The sequence below is a fragment of the Nymphaea colorata genome, chromosome 11, assembly GCF_008831285.2.
Source record: "Nymphaea colorata isolate Beijing-Zhang1983 chromosome 11, ASM883128v2, whole genome shotgun sequence".
Taxonomy (NCBI): Eukaryota; Viridiplantae; Streptophyta; class Magnoliopsida; order Nymphaeales; family Nymphaeaceae; genus Nymphaea; species Nymphaea colorata.
In genome coordinates this window covers 14,561,453-14,580,368 of record NC_045148.1, presented here as the reverse complement: position 1 = coordinate 14,580,368, position 18,916 = coordinate 14,561,453, and the positions used below count along the sequence as shown (strand labels likewise).

General features: G+C 42.8%; 2 protein-coding genes across 2 annotated transcripts; both read left to right on the top strand.

The window, feature by feature from the left end:
* Positions 1-1,406: 1,406 nt before the first annotated feature.
* On the top strand, positions 1,407-3,879 carry LOC116264940 (aspartyl protease family protein At5g10770-like). Its single transcript, XM_031645406.2, has 2 exons — positions 1,407-1,686; positions 2,270-3,879. Exons 1-2 carry the CDS (start codon positions 1,530-1,532, stop codon positions 3,544-3,546), a joined length of 1,434 nt encoding a protein of 477 aa, XP_031501266.1. The 5' UTR covers positions 1,407-1,529; the 3' UTR covers positions 3,547-3,879.
* Positions 3,880-14,405: 10,526 nt separating this feature from the next.
* On the top strand, positions 14,406-17,780 carry LOC116263866 (aspartyl protease family protein At5g10770-like). Its single transcript, XM_031643673.2, has 2 exons — positions 14,406-14,789; positions 16,359-17,780. The coding sequence occupies exons 1-2, from the start codon at positions 14,621-14,623 to the stop codon at positions 17,642-17,644; spliced, it is 1,455 nt and encodes a 484-aa protein (XP_031499533.1). The 5' UTR covers positions 14,406-14,620; the 3' UTR covers positions 17,645-17,780.
* The last annotated feature ends 1,136 nt before the right edge of the window (positions 17,781-18,916 follow it).

Below are 18,916 nucleotides of genomic sequence, written 5' to 3'. Positions count from 1 at the left end.
CATAAATCTATCTCAATAATTTTGTCTGACACTAACAGCGGGTTGGTTTTTGCTGCCAAACGACCTCTTGACAAAGAGCTACTTGCTTTGCGAGTATGTCACCAATCTTTCCTAAGAAATGGGTAGGTTGTTTCAGTCTCAAAAAACAAATATTTCATGTCATTGAATTTTGATGTCAAAATGCAATCTCTACCTGCAGAAAAATTATCATTCACTGATGTTGCTCCGCACCAATTTTACTACTTATGTTGTTTGTTACCCTAGGCTAGGAAAAAAAAATTATTTGCTTGGCAAAATGACCTGCTACTTTTGAGGAAGCTATGTAAAACAAACGAGTCCTTAGAATTGACCCTGAAAGAAAGAACACTGTCACTCGTGCAGTTTTCAGCCGATCATCCTCTTTGCGCCATGGCATCCAGAGCACTAGGAAAGTATAATGAATATATAGTATCTATATCAGATTTTACTAACCGAATATATTGTAAATTGGATTCAGAGTCAGATTCGGATGTGGACGTGCAAAAAGCAAACCCGAGTTCAAGCTTCCAGTGGTAATCAGATTTAGACATCTCCCTATACAGCAAAAAACACTTTTAAGAAAAATATGAATGGAAGTTAGAAGTTAAGCGTCCCAAGGTACATAGCATAGTTAGTTTGGTTACTAGTCATGAGAGTGATTTCTACGGGCCCAAAGTCCATGGGCTGCAAAGGTGGCAGGCACTATTCTCCAGTTAGAGTTGAAGGGAGCACTGCAGGGCGAAGGGAGGGGGCCCGCCTGGGTCATGGCCCCACTCTAGTTAATTAAAAAAATATATATATTATGTTGAAAATTTTTAGTTGCATCATGTATTATTTGGATTCAAGTTCAGTTTGGTTCCACCAGAATTCAAAAGTTAAACTTTTTGGTCCAATCTCCACGGTCACTGGTACTGCAAGTTTCAAATACAGCACTCCAGAGTCAAACAAGAAAAGTGGGGTTTCTAAAGGGGCATCATTTCTTTAATTCCGTGGCTCCTTCAGCCTCAGTTCTTATCCTCCCTTCAGTAATGTTCATGCATTGCATCAATTCAACTCAAGCGAAAAAGGAAAAGATTACCAAATACGACAGACGAACCAACAGTTGCCTTGCTGGAATTTATGAGAATTCTAAAACTAAATGAATTATTCGACTTGAGCACTTGCTGCATTTTTTTTTTCTTCAAACATACTCAGGTAAATATTGAAATACTATGATTTTTTTAGTTTTCTTTCATAAGCAAGAGGGGATTAGATGGAACAGATGCTACTCAGATTTTGAACTATTTACCTTTTTAAATTGAAGGGCCTTTTGAGTCCAGGGAAAAACCCATCTCAATTCTGGCCACATAAGTCTTACTGTAGCCTGTATAAAATGAGCGGTGATAGGAGATTCTCATTCCCTCGAGGTTTCAATAGGAAGATCTATCTTTATAAAATGAAGAGCACCATTATCCCAGCTACAACCTAGGAGAGAAGAGATAGTATCATAGGTCACTTTTACAAGCTCAAGGATGGCAAGGACCTCACTCACTCGTATTATATTCTTCCTTCTCTGTCTCCTCTTATTCTCCTTCTCATGCACCACAGCAAGATACACCAGCCAGCGCTTTCAGACAATCGCAGTGGACAGACTACTCCCATCACGGCTATGCGACAGTACCACAGAAGGTGAGTCCCCTTCCGTCTTCCGTCTTCCGTTTTCTCATGGACTCCAACTACTGTTATGCTCAATTCCGCTCAACTTGTGAACTTTTTATTTGAGATTCGGCTATGGGCAACTGGGTTACTGCAGGTCCAATCCCAAACTGATCAAGCAATAGTAACAGTATCCCACCAATCCATTGCAGAATGGATTAAGTACTAGTAGAATAGCTTGACACACTGCAGAATTTTGACTTAAAAGTAATGAACCTGTCAATTGCAAAAAGGTTGGGCTCCAGTATCTGATCTCCTAATGGTAGTGTCAGCCAGAGTCTAAGACCTTGGGGTCAATCGAGTTTTCCTGTTCAACGAGCTTGATTCTGCCAAGATTTTAATTTCAAAAGAAATGGAAAACGGAGAATCAGAATTAACACTTGACATCTAAACTCGTAGGTTTTAATGCTCTGTTTCAGTTTTGGTCCAACATAGTACTTCTCTTTTCCACTTTTGCAGCTGAACAGGGAAACTTTTATGCCTTTCATGACATCGAATAGATGCTTCAAGGTTCAGTTACCAGTATATTGTTACACTATCTTGTCCTTCAATACAGGTACCCACAACGATGTGGAAGGAAACTCTGTCCTGCAGTTAATCGATCGGCGTGGGCCTTGCTCTCCTTTCAATGCAACGGCTGGCCGATTGATTCATGACTTACGGCAAGACCAATCTCGGGTGGACTGGATTAACTCAAGGATATCATCTTCTTCATCACCAAACACTTCACAGAAAGAGGACCTCTTGCTCACCGATGCCGCCACACGCCTCCCTGCTTACCGAGGCACATCACTGGGCAGTGGGAACTTCATTGTGAATGTGGCCTTAGGCACCCCCAAGAAGGACTTCAGCCTAGTCTTTGACACAGGCAGCGACCTGACCTGGGTCCAGTGCAGCCCCTGCTTGACCTACTGCTACCAGCAGCAGGGACCGAGGTTCGCCCCCTCTGCGTCTTCCACCTACAAAAGCATACCATGCTCTGCACAGGAATGCGACGAGGCTGCACTTGAATCCGGTGTAGGAGGATGCTCGACTTCTTCCAATATTTGCATCTACGGCATGCTTTATGGGGACCGTTCAATGTCCGTCGGGTACCTGAGCAGGGACACACTGACCCTGAGCAAGAACGACATACTCCCCAGTTTCACCTTTGGATGTGGTCACAGAAACATGGGGCTATTTGGAATGACGGGGGGAATTCTGGGGCTAGGACGCGGCAAGCTTTCTGTCCTTTCCCAGGCAGGCCAAAAGTATAGCAGCATTTTTTCCTATTGCTTGCCAACTTCCGGCGCCGTCGGCTACTTGGCCTTCGGTCCCGATTCAATGTCTTATACCTCTGTCCGGTTCACACCGTTGCTAGCAGGCTACAAACTTTACCACCTATCTATCACTGGGATGAGTGTTGGTGGGAGGTTGCTTCCAATTTCTGCTTCCATGTTCGCAAGATCTGGGGCTATCATAGACTCCGGGACGGTGATTACGCGGTTGCCGCCGGCTATTTACGCTGCTCTGAGGTCTGCGGTCCGAACTGTGATGGCCAAATATAAGCTGACCGTGCCACTTGAGATACTGGACACTTGCTATGATCTCTCCGAGTACAGCACAGTTGATTACCCTCCAATTGCGTTCCATTTCCAGGGAGGCGCAGAGTTGGCGCTTGATGCAAGCAACATTTTCTACACTCGAAGTTTAGAGCAGGTGTGCTTGGCCTTTGCTGCGAACATCAATGAGCAGAGTTTTTCCATCATAGGAAACTGGCAGCAGAAGAAGACTCTGGTGGTGCATGACATCGCCCACTCAAGGATTGGATTCAAGCCAAATGCTTGTGCTTGAAATTGGGTTTGCCCACTTCCCTAATTATATCAGGAAGGAACAATAAGCTGATAGGCATCTCATCATTGATGGAAGAAAAGCGACTGATAACCTGCCATTTTGCGTTGAAAGAATGGCTACTACGCGTCAATTGCCGTGTGTCTCGTGTAGCGCTTTATAATTAAGCTTCTGTTTATTAAATATATATATATATATATATATATATATATATATATATATGCTTCTAGCTCTAGTGTGACGAAGCAAACCATGATTGGTGTTCCACCTTATTGTCTACCTGTTAAACTGTAAACGAGAACAGGATTATTGTGCAAACTATTACAATTTGGACTAGCTCAGTGCCTAACATCTAATAATCACTGTGTATTGTTAGTTTATGTTTCGTCGATCGGAATCAATCGCCTTGAAATAGCTAGGACCGAGGTACTATTGTCTTGATACTGAAACTTGCAGATGAAACTGTGGAAAATTTAGTAAGCCAGTTTTTTACAGTTATGGAAGAAAGTTCTTTGTATGTCTCTGTGAGAGTGACAGACCAACAACTGGTACATTCGCACCTCAGACGCGTTTTGAAAAATTGACGTTGCGGAAATAATTACAACCTTTCCTGTATCTTTTTTGTTTCTTTCGTTTGTTTCTATTGTAGTGGCATTGACAAAAGTCACCAAAGCTTTTCGAACTTGTCCAACTTACATAAGGATGTCCGCATGACAACTCCTTTAGGTTCAGAAAGCGAAAGGCGTGGGAAGCTCTCATGGGCTCTTTCTGTTTTCCTCTCTTTTACTAATCCTACTTTCAATCATGAAAAAAGCAAATGAATGGACTTTTTTTTTTTTTAACATTTGGGTGTCTTTAAACTTTAAAGCCATTGCTTACCTGTAAAGAGACTGCAAATGCCCAAACTTATTTATTAGGCAATCCACTTCTCGATTACATGAGGCCATTATTTATTGGCACCATTAGTAGTATCCCATATATACAGAAAACAGAGAAAACTATACAGTAAGAAGCAGAGAAGCCAAAATCCCGTCTCTGAATGCTAACTGCATGCTCCTGCTTTGAACCCAATCCTGGAGTTGTCGATGTCATACACCACCAAATTCCTTTTCTGCTGGCAATTGCCGATTATGGCCACATCGCCCTCTTTACTGTTGGCAACGAATGCCAAGCACATCTGAGAAGCTCCGCCGGACGGGGCCACGAAGATGTTCACGTCTTTCAACACCAAGTTCGTCCCTCCCATGAAATGGAACGCAATCGTGGGGTACTCGACGTTGGCGTAGCTCGAGAGGTCATAGCAGGTGTCCAAGATGCTGTATGGCGGAGCTACTGGATATTTGGCCATCGCCGATCGAACAGCAGCTCTCAGTTCGCTGTATGCCTTGGATGCGAGACGTGTGATCACCGTACCTGAATCGATAATCGTCCCGGAGTTCACAAAGATAGAAGATGAAACCGGCAACGGCCGTCCGCCGACGCTCACACCAACGACGTTCACGAAGTAGAACGGACGATCATCGTCTAACAATGGCGTGAACTGGACAGAGTCGTAGGATGTATCGGCCCCGAAGGCCAACGATCCGCTTTCGCTTCCCGTCGGCAAACAGTAGGCAAATATCCGACCAAACTTTCCGGCAGTTTGCGATACGACCGAGAGGTTGCCGCTAATGAAAACAGAAGAAGAGAGCAGGATGAAAGACAGCAAGTAACGTGGTTCAGCTCTGATTGAGCCTACGTCCACGATCGGAAGGCACTCGAACAATTTTTCATTCAATAAGAAGATGATTACAATGGGAGAGTCGAGTCCCTTTTATAGGGAAGAAATCACGTCTTATTGTAGGCAAGGTTGTTCTTGCCTAGATTAAATGAAATCTTGATTTGATCCCCAAATTCTCGCCTTTCCCTTTCTTCTGATTTTTCTGCCTTTTTTATTTGATCACAATCTTTTATTACCAGCTTCATATCTTGATTGCTGATTTTCTCTCCAACGGATTCATCCTTATCAGTTTTGTTAACATTCTCCCTCAAACTAAGCCGCTGCTGAAGGCTGAGTTTGGTCTTGAGATGATTGAAAGTACGCTTTGATAAGCTTTTGGTAAACAGATCGGCAACTTGATTTGTGGTTGAAATATACTTAGTTTGAAGTTGCTTTTGAGCTACTCTTTCTCGAACATAATGAAAATCAATCTGAATGTGCTTGCTTCGGTTATGAAATACCGGATTTGCCGTCATATAAAGTGAGCTCTTATTATCACAATATAAAATTGGGACTTTGATAATTGGTATTCCAATGTCCTTCATTAAGAATTGTATCCATGTAAGTTCTGCCGCTGTCGACGCCATTGCTCTATATTCAGCTTCGGTACTAGATCTGGCTACACTATTTTGCTTCTTGGCACTCCAAGACACACAATTTGCTCCAAGAAAAACACAAAATCCTGTGGTGGATCGCCTTGTTTGAGAACATCCTGCCCAATCTGAGTCTGAAAAAGCATATAAATCAAGAGTGCTTTGCATCAATATGTTTAGTCCCATGTGTATTGATCCTTTAATGTATCGAAGAATCCTTTTGACCATTTGATAGTGAATCTGAAGTGGCTCATGCATAAACTGACTAACATAATTGATAGCAAAGGAGATATCAGGTCGCGTTAGAGTCAAGTATTGCAAGGATCCAACTATCTGCCTGTAGAGAGTAGGATTTGTGAATTTTACTTCATCATCCTTATACTGAGGCATTTTTGGACTCATTGGCGTGATGTTTGGTTTGCAGTCCTCCATCTTTGCTCTTTCAAGAATGTCCTTAGCATACTTGGTTTGACATAAGAGAATTCCCTTTTCTGTCCAAGTCACTTCGACTCCTAAAAAATAGCTCAATCTGCCAAGATCTTTGACAGGAAACTCCTTGCAAAAGGCATTAACAAAGCGTTGCAAAAATATAGAACAATTTCCGGTTAGGATCATATCATCAACATACACAAGAAGCACAAGAGTGTTTGATCTTCGATGTAATGTAAACATAGACGGATCGCCCATACTAGTAGAAAAACCATAATCAAGAAGGAAACTGCTTAGCCGTGCATACCATGCACGCGATGCTTGTTTCAGACCATAAATGGCTCGCTGCAATTTACAAACATATCCTGGTTTTGTTTTATCTTCATACCCGGGAGGTTGTTTCATGTATACATCTTCATTTATAGCTCCGTGTAAGAAGGCATTCTTGATATCTAACTGTCTGATTTCCCACTTTCTAACTGTAGCAATAGAAAGAACCATTCTAATAGTGGTAGGACGAACTACTGGAGAAAAGGTTTCATGGAAGTCTATTCCCTCTTTTTGGGTGAAGCCTCGAGCAACAAGTCTAGCCTTGAGTTTTTCCAATGTCCCATTTGATTTGAGTTTGGTTTTAAACACCCATTTTGAGCCAACTAGATTCATCTTGGGATCATAGGGTACAAGTCTCCAGGTTTTATTTTCATCTAAGGCTCTAATTTCTTCGTCCATAGCCTTTTTCCAGCCTGGTTTCCCAAGAGCTTCATTAACACTTGAAGGTTCTTTAGGAATATCTTGGTACAAAGTATGTAAGTTAGCATACTTGGGATTCGGTTTAAAGGTTCCCATCATCGATCTAGTGACCATTGTTCTAATCATAGCAGAAGGAGGAGGAGTATGCTCACCTTGTTCCATACTTTCAATTGTGTTTGTATCAAGAACTCCATGATCGCCTTCTTCCGAGTTATCAACCTGCTCGTGAACTGACTGTTCATTGTCTATCTCAGTGCTTTCTTCATTTCTTTGAACTTGATTTTGTCCCGTGGTGTCAGTCATGCCTGTCTGATACTCATCCTGTCCGAGACTATCCAGCAAATTGTGAACCGACTGCTCATTAATTGGCACGTTGTCAATCAAATGTTCTTGAGATTGAGAGTGAGTGCCAATATCACTTCGTTCTTCCTCATGAACGTCAGTTGTTCGAATAAGATTCTCATTTTCGGGAACCATTTGCTCTATATTCTCTTGTTCCTCATTGAAAGAAATCAGATCTGAAGTTAGAGAATCTCCATCATATAATTTAGCAGGATCTTTATAAGGAAAAAAATGTTCATCAAAACAAACATGTCGAGAGATAAACATTTTTCCGGTGGCCGGATACAAACAACGATATCCTTTGTGACTATCACTATACCCAAGAAAAACACATGGCAGTGATCGAGGCTCCAATTTATCTTTTGCATAATCTCTTAAGTAAGGGAAACATCGACATCCAAAAACACGAAGAAAATCATACGTAGGATGCTTCCCAAAAAGTTTTAAGTAAGGAGAATCCATCTTGAGAGAAGACGATGGTAGCCTATTGATGAGAAAAACAGCACTGCTAAAAGCTTCAAACCAGAAACGCTTGGGAATGTTGGCATGCAACATCATGGTCAGACCTAATTCAGTGATATTTCGATGTTTTCTTTCTGCCATACCATTTTGTTGTTTAGTATATGGGCAAGAAAACAACTGTTTTGTTCCAAGAGACTTTAGATAATCTCTAAATTTTGTACTTGTATATTCTCCTCCTTCATCAGATTGAAAAACCTTTATCCTTTTATTAAATTGTGTTTCAACAAATTTCTGGAAATGTTGAAAACAAACAAAGAAGTCAGATTTTAACTTCAAAGGATATAGCCAAGTGAATCTAGAATGCTCATCAATAAAAATCACATAGTAGCGATAACCAAAATGAGAACAAACAGGTGCTGGTCCCCATAGATCCGAATGGATTTTTTCAAAAGGTTCAACAAATTTATTTTCTCGTTCAAGAAATGGCAACCTACATGATTTGCCAAGTTGACAGCTATGACAAATAGAAGTTCTAGGAACTGAAGAGCAAACATTAATCAAATTTTTCTGCTGCAAATGTCTCACAACGCCATTATGGGGATGTCCTAATCTGAAATGCCATTGTTCTTCTGAAGCACGCCGAAATCTGGAAGAAAAACATGCTGTATGTCTGACCTTGCCGATGGTATAAACTCCATCACGTTTGTTGCCCTGTGCCACTATTTTCCCGGTTCTCCTGTCCTTTATGAGACAACAAGAGGAGGAAAATTCAAAAACATATGGTAACGCACTAGTTAATTGACTAACAGAAAGTAAGTCTTTCTTTAGTTTTGGAACATATAGAACATGAGAAAGAGGAATAGATGATTTGCCTGTAACGACTTCACTGTTACCAATATGAGTTATAGAAAGAGGCGTACCATCCCCAACAATAACATGATCACTTCCATCATAAGTAGAGATTTCAGAAATCTTACCAGGATTTCCAGTCATATGAGCTGATGCTCCAGTGTCAGCTAACCATTCTGAGTTGTTTGTATCATCAATAGTAATGGCGGCAAGTGCTTGTTGGGCATCCCCAGCTTGATAGGCATGATTAAATCTTTCAAAACACTTGATTGCAGAATGATATTTCTTACCACAAATTTGACAAACAACGGGGTTTTTGTTATTTTTGTCATCACCATTTGAAGCGAAATTGGAATTGTCATGTGGTCGATTTTGATACTGTCCTCGCCCTTGATAGTGGCCACGTCCTCTATAGCTGCGTGCACGCATGCGACCACGTCCAGATTGTTGATGTGTCATGGCCATGATAGGAGGAGTGGGACTCTTTATTCGGGAATCAAAACTTTGAAGAAGAGAGACAACCTCTTCATAAGGAAGAGTAGGTGGTCGAAGCATGGATGCAATAAATGCTTCGTATCCTTCTCCAAGTCCTTGAAGTAGCCAGTAAACTTGAGCCCCTTCGTCAATAGATTTTCCAATAGCTGAAAGATCGTCGCATATTCGTTTGAATTTTCCTATATAGGCTTCCACAGAATCATCATTCTTCTTAAGCGAAGTTAGTAAATGCGTGAGATGGAATTCTCTCTCACGCGATTTACGAGAGAAGGTATTCATAAGAACCCTCCAAATATCCTTGGATGTCTCAAGGCCAACAACTAGGCCAAGAGCACTCTCGGACAACGTACTGGTTATCCATCCCTTGATTAAGCGATCAGTCTTCCTCCAAGCAATAAAATGAAGATTGGGAATTTTCTGAGAAGAAGAATCATCAATAAATTCTGGTGGGGCAGTAACTTCGCCAGTCAAAAACCCTTGAAGATCTTGGCTCTCAACCAGTGCCAAAATTTGTGTTTTCCATAAGAGAAAATTTTCAGCTCGTAGCTTGAGAGAAACGAAATTTGCAACGTTGACAGTATAAGGATAAGGGAAAACAGGTGTTGAAGTCGCCATTTAAGAACAATTTCAGTCGTAAAGAAAATGCCGTTTACTGAAATAAAGAGGCGGAAAGAAACGACCTGCTCTTCTTTGACCCGGTTTCACAACCAGCAGCGCTTAAAATTACAAGCGCTGCTTTCAGAAAAAAAAAGTGCAAAGGCGCTTGAAGAATCTGCACACGTTGAGAAAACGATTTGACTCTTGCTCGATAGAGGGGGTGATTTTAACAACACCCCATAAAGCTGTCGTGAACAGAGAGGGAGAACTTCCTCTGTTCTGTCTTTGTTCTCCCTTTGTTTCAGCAACAAGAGATGATCGATTCTGCCGTAAACAGCAGAAACGCCGTGAGCAATGATACCGGTGGAAGACCCAAACGGTCTTAAGCAGCTTCCGGTGAGTCGGAAGCAGAGAGGGTTGTCGTGCCCTTTCCACAGCAACAGCTTGTCGTGGTATGATTGATGCCTCTCTTCAAAGGAGGGCGGTTGTGTGAGGGTTGTCGTGCCCTTTCCACAGCAACAGCTTGCCGTGGTATGATTGATGCCTCTTCTCAAAAGAGGGCGGTTGTGCTGTCGTGGTAAGACTCAAATGATTTCCGCAGCAGCAACTTCTATTGCTCTGATACCATAATGAAAACAGAAGAAGAGAGCAGGATGAAAGACAGCAAGTAACGTGGTTCAGCTCTGATTGAGCCTACGTCCACGATCGGAAGGCACTCGAACAATTTTTCATTCAATAAGAAGATGATTACAATGGGAGAGTCGAGTCCCTTTTATAGGGAAGAAATCACGTCTTATTGTAGGCAAGGTTGTTCTTGCCTAGATTAAATGAAATCTTGATTTGATCCCCAAATTCTCGCCTTTCCCTTTCTTCTGATTTTTCTGCCTTTTTTTATTTGATCACAATCTTTTATTACCAGCTTCATATCTTGATTGCTGATTTTCTCTCCAACGGATTCATCCTTATCAGTTTTGTTAACAGCCGCGGCCCAGTCCAAGCATTCCGCCGGTCATTCCAAAGAGCCCATGGTTCCTAAACCCACACCCGAAACTGAACTGAGGGAACACGTCGTTCGCAGTCAAGGTCAGCGTATCTTGGCCAAAGAATCCGACAGAGTAGGAATTGTCCGCATATTCGACGCTGTAGATGCAAACTTGCGACTCCGAGCAGCCACCATCCCCAAACACGAGCTTCAGCTCGGCGCATTTGGCGGAATCGCATGGTATGCTTTTGTAGGTTACAGAGGCGGAAGGGGCAAACCGGATTCCCTTCTGCAAATAGCAGGAGAGAAGACAGGGCTCGCACTGGACCCAGCTCAGGCCACTACCCGTGTCCATGACCAGGCTGAACTGCCTTTTGGGTGTGCCCAAGTCCACCTTCACAATGAAGTTGCCGGTGCCTAGTGAGTCACCGCCATGTACGGGAACGTCGGCCATGGAGTTCCTTTGCCGGAGATCTTGTACAGTTTTGCTTTGTGGTGGTGAAGAAGACATGGAATTGATCCATTCGACGCGTGACTGATCGCCATTGATCACCATCTTGAAGGCCTGCCCGTCGTCGTGTCCCGGCTCTCTGCCGGTTGCAGAGAAGGGGGAGCAAGGCCCATGAAGGTCCACTATTTCCAGGACGGACCTTCCTTTGTCACTGTGCTGGGAACCTACACGTAAACAATCAGACTCTGTATCAAACTCTTCCTTACCTACAATTTCAACTCCATCGATGATCAGTCCTACTCGCACTACACGAATTTCACCATTCATGACAAGAATGCGTCAGCAAAGGGTGGGCCTCACTAAGCTTACCCACTGACAAGGCCGTGTAAAGTGTTCAGAACCGTGGCTTTCATTATTATTTTTCTTCACATAATAAGCAACGTCAGTAGAACTTTTTGCTGACGTTTTTTTTCTTAGTGCAGCTGAACGTATTCTTGTATCAAGGTTTCTGCAGCTTTATGTCAGAGCAGATACAACTTCACTGTATCAAACAATGTGCGACAGATTTTGGGGTCGAAAAGGCAGAAGAAAAGAGATGGGGATTCACCTTCCACAGTGCTGCATATGCGTGGCGGAAGGAGGGCACTAACAGCAACGATCTGAAGCTGCCGGTTTATGTGTCTTGCGTTATTGAGTGGGAAGAAAACAAGGCGGAGCAAGAGAAGGTAGAAGGCGAGTGAGGACGGTGAGGCCATATACTTGGGAATCTGGGAGTGCTTTTTCTGCTGTGCATTTTCACAGTGGTGCTGGTCAGTTATTTATAGACGCGCCTCCATTCTTGTCATGAGAAGAAGAATCGAAGGACGGATAGTTTGGCAAAACGAAATATTATTGCAACCAACAATTGATATATAAAAGATCAGGTTAGTAGAAGCTTGGAATGTGACACCAGGCAATTGAATTTGGAGGGATGTTTATATTGGCTAGTGAACTCGTGGATGTGGACTCAATGTGGCTTAGACTTAAAAGAAGGTCTGTTTATATTGGCTAGTGAGTTTGTAGATGTGGGCTCCTTGTGGTTTAGACTGAAAAAGAAGTAAGATAGATCTAGAAAGGTTGCAATTATAAGGGCGTGATGATCAGATTTGGTCATTTTTAATTGTATGTTTGCCCAGCGTTAAGGAAGAGGAAATTGTTTTAGAAACAATGTTAATTAGCACAAGGCTACGGCCAGATTTTTTAGCGATCTGAGCTGACTCGGTTAATTCCCAAGACAACCCGGTGAGTTAGGCAAGTATGGTTCCATGTAAGGTGGCTAACAAAGGAACATATATTTTACCATTTTATTAAGGAGGTATTTCCATTCTTTTATAAAAAGGTCATTATTTTCAATTTTATTTTTTTAATCCTTATAGAGGGGGCCTTCTAGTTTATTTTCAAGGGCATATTTATCATTTCTAACCTCTAATACACGGTCTCACGTTAGGGGCATGTAGCCAGCAGCACTGTAGCATATGACCTCCTTGGACAATTAGTTTCCCTCTAAAAGTTTTACAAAAGTTAAGTATGCTATCTTTGAAACTTTTTTAGGTTCCACCATTGTTGCTGGTCCTCATGGCAGTAAATTTCCTGAAGCAGGTCATTTGCTCTTGCATACATTAACTTGAAACACCATCCTTTGTTCGATACTAGTCGATTAAAATAAGTGCCATCAAAGCCTATGAACAAAATCTGCTGTAGTGTAAAAACAAAAAACAAAAAAAGGATACCATTGCTGGATCTGTAACAATTTTTCATGGGGTTGTGCCTAATGTTTCCACATTTATAAACTTTCCGATTCCCTGCCCATCAATTCTCTATTTGTCATATTCTGAGCACGCTTCAACCCACAAATATTCCAAGCATCTGATTCAATTCTTCTTCTCAAGATGAGAATGCTGGTGAGACCATGGATAAACAATCCAAAGGGTGCCTCACGTTCCTGATCTTTGGCCTTCTTCCTTCTCTTGCTCTGCCTTCTTCGCTTGCTACTCTGTCATGCAAGATACAAAAGCAGCGAGGAGGAGCTTCAGATCCCTGCTGTTACTACACTTCTCCTGCCTTGAATGAAAGGTATGGTCTCATCTCCCTTCTTCTCGACACCCAAACATGTCGCATATTACACTTCTTCAATGGGGCCGATCGACCAACTGATAAATTTCAAACATAATTTGAAAAAAAAAATGATGTGTAATAATTAGTTGATCCCATCAGTGGCCGAGCTACCAAGGGACTGGTGTGGGCAACTGTCCACCCCAGCTTGTGTTTGTAAAAAAAAATTATGTATCATGTGTTGGACTCAGGCCCAACCATATGGAGTGCCCACACGAGACCCAGGCCAATGCTCTATAACTCTACATGCATTTAATAAATTGCAATAATAAAATGAATAAGTGTCCATCAACTAAAACTTTCTGTCTCTGCCACTAGATCGCATTATTTTTGCACAACTGAGTCCAACGAAAACCAATCGGCTTAGTCCTCAACTAAACCACAAGATCTTCAAAAAAGAATCAATAGCAAGAAACAAAATTGTGGTGGATCATATCCCTACATGATACTAGCACTTGGTATCTGATTCGTGTTCAAAGTTTGTGGTCCAACAAACGCGTAATGCTGTTAGCATCCATAGCCCCACTTATCACATGGCCCCCCCTACATGTGGCCCTGGCCCTGATTTGGAAAAATTTTTACCCTTCCTAATTTTTCCCACCTCATATTTGGGACTACATGTCTGCCAACATGCAAGTCTTACGTATTGCTTTTATCCACTGGGAAAGGAACGAAATGTAGGGGAAAAAAGTCACCAACAAGAACCAGTAGTCATTGGCATCAAAATATCGTGCGTTTGAACACATTTTTAGGAGTCCTTCGTTTTCAAGATAGCCTGGCATTTTGACATGGCTTCCGCACTGTATATTTCACGCTATGTATAGCGACAAAAAGTTAAAATGATGACCACCTCTCAGCCAAGAACCATTTCTTCCCAGCAAACAAGCATGGTTGGCAACATTGGGAGGATTAGGACCACGTCTTCTAGAAATGTTCTTCTGCAGAAAACAACGAAAGTTCCGAGGAGGAGATGTGATTCCCTTTGCCTTTCCGAGCTCCGTGATGAAAGGAGGAGATATTTCCCCTTGCTTTTCTTCCTTCTCAGGTGGAAATCAGTGGCACCAAACACTTACGTACGTGCGGATACCCTTCGTGGACCTTACCCAAATCCGTATCATGGATCTGTGCTCCACAGTGAACTGTCATGCAATTCTATAAAATGGTGAGCGCGCCATTGATGATATTCCACGAGCAACAGGAAAGAATCCTCTTCAAGGATGGCAAAAGCCTCGGTTTCCAGCACCACCTGCTTCTTCCTTCTCTTCCTGTATTCTCTTCCACTTTTCCAACTCACTGGTGCAAGACGCACAAACCTGTACCTTCGGACTGTCGAGATCGATGCGCTGCTCCGGCCACCAAGCAGATGCAACGCCGGAAAAGCTGAAGGTACCTACCCTTGACCTTCTTTCCCAGCCAAGGTTTCCGGCCGGTCTGTGTTATGCTTTGTTGGACAAAAATCGTGTATTTTGTTGGTTCTGTTGTGACAACAGAGAATGCCTCTGCGCGTCTACATGCATCAAGAAAGTTGCAACATTGCAGAAGCCCACATATCTCGAGACTATTGAGCCAAATTTTTTAATAAGAGCACCAACTGTGGATAGGTTCCACTATCTTCTTGTGTTTGGTTGTTTAGGCGTGGCCAATGCTGAGAAAATGTTTCAATCTCCTCCCACTTACGTTGAAAATCTGAAATCTAAGTTCAAGTGATAAGAATCGAGTGATTAGGCTTCACATCTTAAATGTCTGGATCCATGATGAAATTTGGTATTCACCCATAAAGAGAATGAGAGGCTTTTGATATAGATAGCTTGTTGAGTCTGCATGCTTAGTATCTTCACTCTGTAACTTGCATCAGTTTCATCTCCCACTATGCCACCGTTGGCCCAATAGCTGCCTTTTCCTGACTGTGCACTTTGCCTCCTTAATCTTTGCCACTTGGAAGGTGGGGACTTTGAAGAAGGTGGACGTGAAAAGACGCCTTCATATTAATTAAGCACGACTTATGATTCCTATGATCATAAATTCATGAAACTTTGCCACACCCTTCTCATCTGGATGCCGTTGATTAAAAAAAAGGATATGGCAGCTCATTTGGGAATGAGGCAAATCGTGTCTGGTCGTCCTTTAGGACCTGTTCTCAAGCTTGTCGGATACTGAGATGTAGATATCTGGAATCAGCTGGCGCTCCTGCTTGAGCTTATTCCATTCCTTTCATGGCCACAGTAGAAAATAACAAAGTGGAGATGAAAGATTGAATCATAGGTCCTACCTGACCCCTTAAATTTAGTTTTGATAAGCTTGCCGGAAAGCTCGTATCAGGCCTGACATGAACCAAAAGTAAAGTTCAACACAGGTCAGACGTGATATCTTATAATTGCCAGTTCCAATTTCTTGCCATATCACCGAAGCCACAATAAATTCATGCATTCGACATCCTTGCCTTTCAACGCCACCGCATATTTAATTGGGAGAAAGCATAAATGGTGAAGGCCAATCCAAAATCATTACTCTTTAGGGGTCACTTGGCATGAGGAACAAGGTGTGAGCATTCCATTAATTGTCTCAACATCAACTTAGATTCATAAGACACTCATTACTCATATGTTGTTCCTCCTGTCAAACAGCTCCTTAAGAAATTAATCTATAAATTTTTTCAGTTTTTTTGAACATGAATTAATTTCTCTTCTTCATACTCTTCTTGTTTTCCTGTGTTACAGTCTTTTGTTTTGCTTTATATTTCTTTTGTTTATACATTCTTTGCGCCCTTTCGGTGGTTTGAAGGCTAACGGCAATTAAGTTCTTACCGTGTAGCATGGCCTGAATGAGTCAACTCTACCGTGTCGCATGGCCTGAATAAGTCAACTCATGACACTTCTCCTTTTGCCAATAGGCCGTAGGGGACATGAATTCTCTATGCAATTCTGAATGCAGTACCGATCACTTCCTTCCATGCAGGTCTGACCAACGGTGAGGAAGGTCCGTCGGCCATGAAACTAGTCGATCGGCACGGCCCATGTTCGCCCTTCCATGGAAACGTGAGATCCACCAGCAACAGCCAACTCGCAATTCTCCAGCGCGACCGGTCCCGGGTCAACTGGATCAACTCCAGGATATCTTCTTCTCTATCACCACCACCTAATGAGCAGCCACAGGACCTGTTCAGCACGGATGCCACCGTAAGCATTCCGGCCAAACCAGGCAACGAACTGGACGTCGGGAACTACATCGTCACGGTGGGTCTAGGCACGCCCAAGGTGGACTTCAACCTGATCTTTGACACGGCCAGCGACCTCACCTGGGTCCAGTGCGAGCCCTGTTCCGGCTATTGCTACCCACAACAGGGAACCAGGTTCGTCCCCTCAGCCTCCGCCACATATAAAAACATAGCCTGCTCTGCGCAAGAGTGCGCCGACGTGAAGCTCGAGTCTGGGTTCAACGACTGCAAGTCTTCCAACTGCATCTACGGGGTGGCTTACGGAGACCGATCCTACACCGTCGGCTACCTGAGTCAAGATACCCTGACCTTGACTGCCAACGACTCGGCCGCTGGTTTCATCTTCGGCTGCGGGCAAAACAACCAAGGGCTGTTCGGGTTAGCCGGCGGACTTCTCGGACTAGGACGCAGCAAGTTATCGGCCATATCCCAAACTGCCCAGAAGTACGGCAGCGTGTTTGCCTACTGCCTGCCGACGTCCGGCGAGGTCGGGCAGCTGACCTTCGGCCCCGACTCGTCATACTCCACCGCTAAGTACACGCCGCTGCTACACCGCGATCGCCCCTTCTACTTCGTCTCGGTCACTGGGATGAGCGTAGGCGCGCAGCCGTTGCCTGTTGCTCCTTCCGTCTTCGCGACTTCCGGCACCATAACGGACTCCGGGACGGTGATCACCCGGCTGTCGCCTGCGGCCTACGACGCATTGCGTTCTGCTTTTCGAGCCGCCATGGCAAAGTATAAGATGGCGGATCCATTGAGTATCTTGGACACATGCTATGATTTCTCCAACACCACAACGATTGAGTATCCTTATATTACATTCCACTTCCAGGGGGGAACCGATTTGGTGCTTGATGCTTTCAATATCTTCTACATTGCGTCTGCATCCCAAATCTGCCTGGCGTTTGCCGCCAACAGCAATGAGACGGATGTGAATATCATAGCCAACATACAGCAGAGGAAGACTCTGATAGTGCATGACATCCCCAACTCAAGGATTGGGTTTCAACAAAATGCCTGTAATTGATTAAGTTTTTCATGCACCATCCTTTTCGTTTTCCCACAATATATAGTGGAAAACATGTAATATAATGGAAGCATCGCTTCTGACATCATTTACGTGCGTTTGAAATAAAATGACTGCCGATTTCCGAACTATTAAACCAGTGCTGTATTATACTGGTGTAGAAGTAGAACGGAACCCGACTGAACAGAGATGATGATCAGTTCGGTGATTTTATTGGAAAAACATCAACAACTTTTAAATACTGAGACTAAAAACATTAAGACGGATCGGTTGTAAACAAAGATTGGATGAGAAATATAAGAAAATTTCGGTGTAGGCTGACCGTCTTCTAGATAGAATTATGGATACGAATCTCGTGTAATTCTGTTTTTTCTCACGTAGGTCTCATTTGTTACTGACAATCACTCAACAGAAAATGAAAGAAAAACGATAATGGTGTCTTCTGATTTTTCGTACAAAGTGACGAGAGAATCTCAACTCAAAAGGACAACAGTGGAAATTTTGTATATAGTGAAGAGGGAATCTTAACCCAATAGGACAACAGTGAAAAAGACAATTCTTCACGTGCTGGAACTTGCTTTTAAGAGGATTAAGGCTTAATAAAGAACTTAAGTTTTTATTCAACCCCTAACCCCTGATCAAGACCCAAGTTCTAAGTTCGCTTTTATATTTCAAAATTCAAAGTACCGCCTTCACCAACTTGAGTGTGAGTGGTTTCCCTTGTTGAGGCAGAAGAGATCAATGGTTTGAAGATTCAAAATGAAAACTGCAGTGGGCTGTCTATTCCACCAACAAGGCACCTAATGATTTAATCAACGATAGAAAATAAAAACCGTGAAACTTAGTTTTAAAGTTATACACAAGGGCCTAAAAATGAATCTGTCACTCCGATCAACACATGGCTTCAATTAAGAGAGTAGATCAAGCCAAATTCCGGTGGGCCAGTTGAGTTCTGTCCACAGACCGTACCTTAAATACCGTCTTGTTAGGAACAATACACAAAACTCTCCTCTCGCACGAGGGGAATAAAAGCAACAAGGAAGAAGACAAAGATTTACGTGGTTCAGAATAATAATCTCCTACGTTTACGGTCGCATAGAACTTTCATTATTCACTATCAGATGAACACAGATGCCCTTAGAGAGAAGTCCAAAAAAAAAAAACTGCGGCCCCCCTCACAACATAAGGATTAAGGTAAACTCATATTTGTACAAAATGACATAAATGCCCTTACATAAGACAGTATGCATCAAGTTCCATACACCAACACGC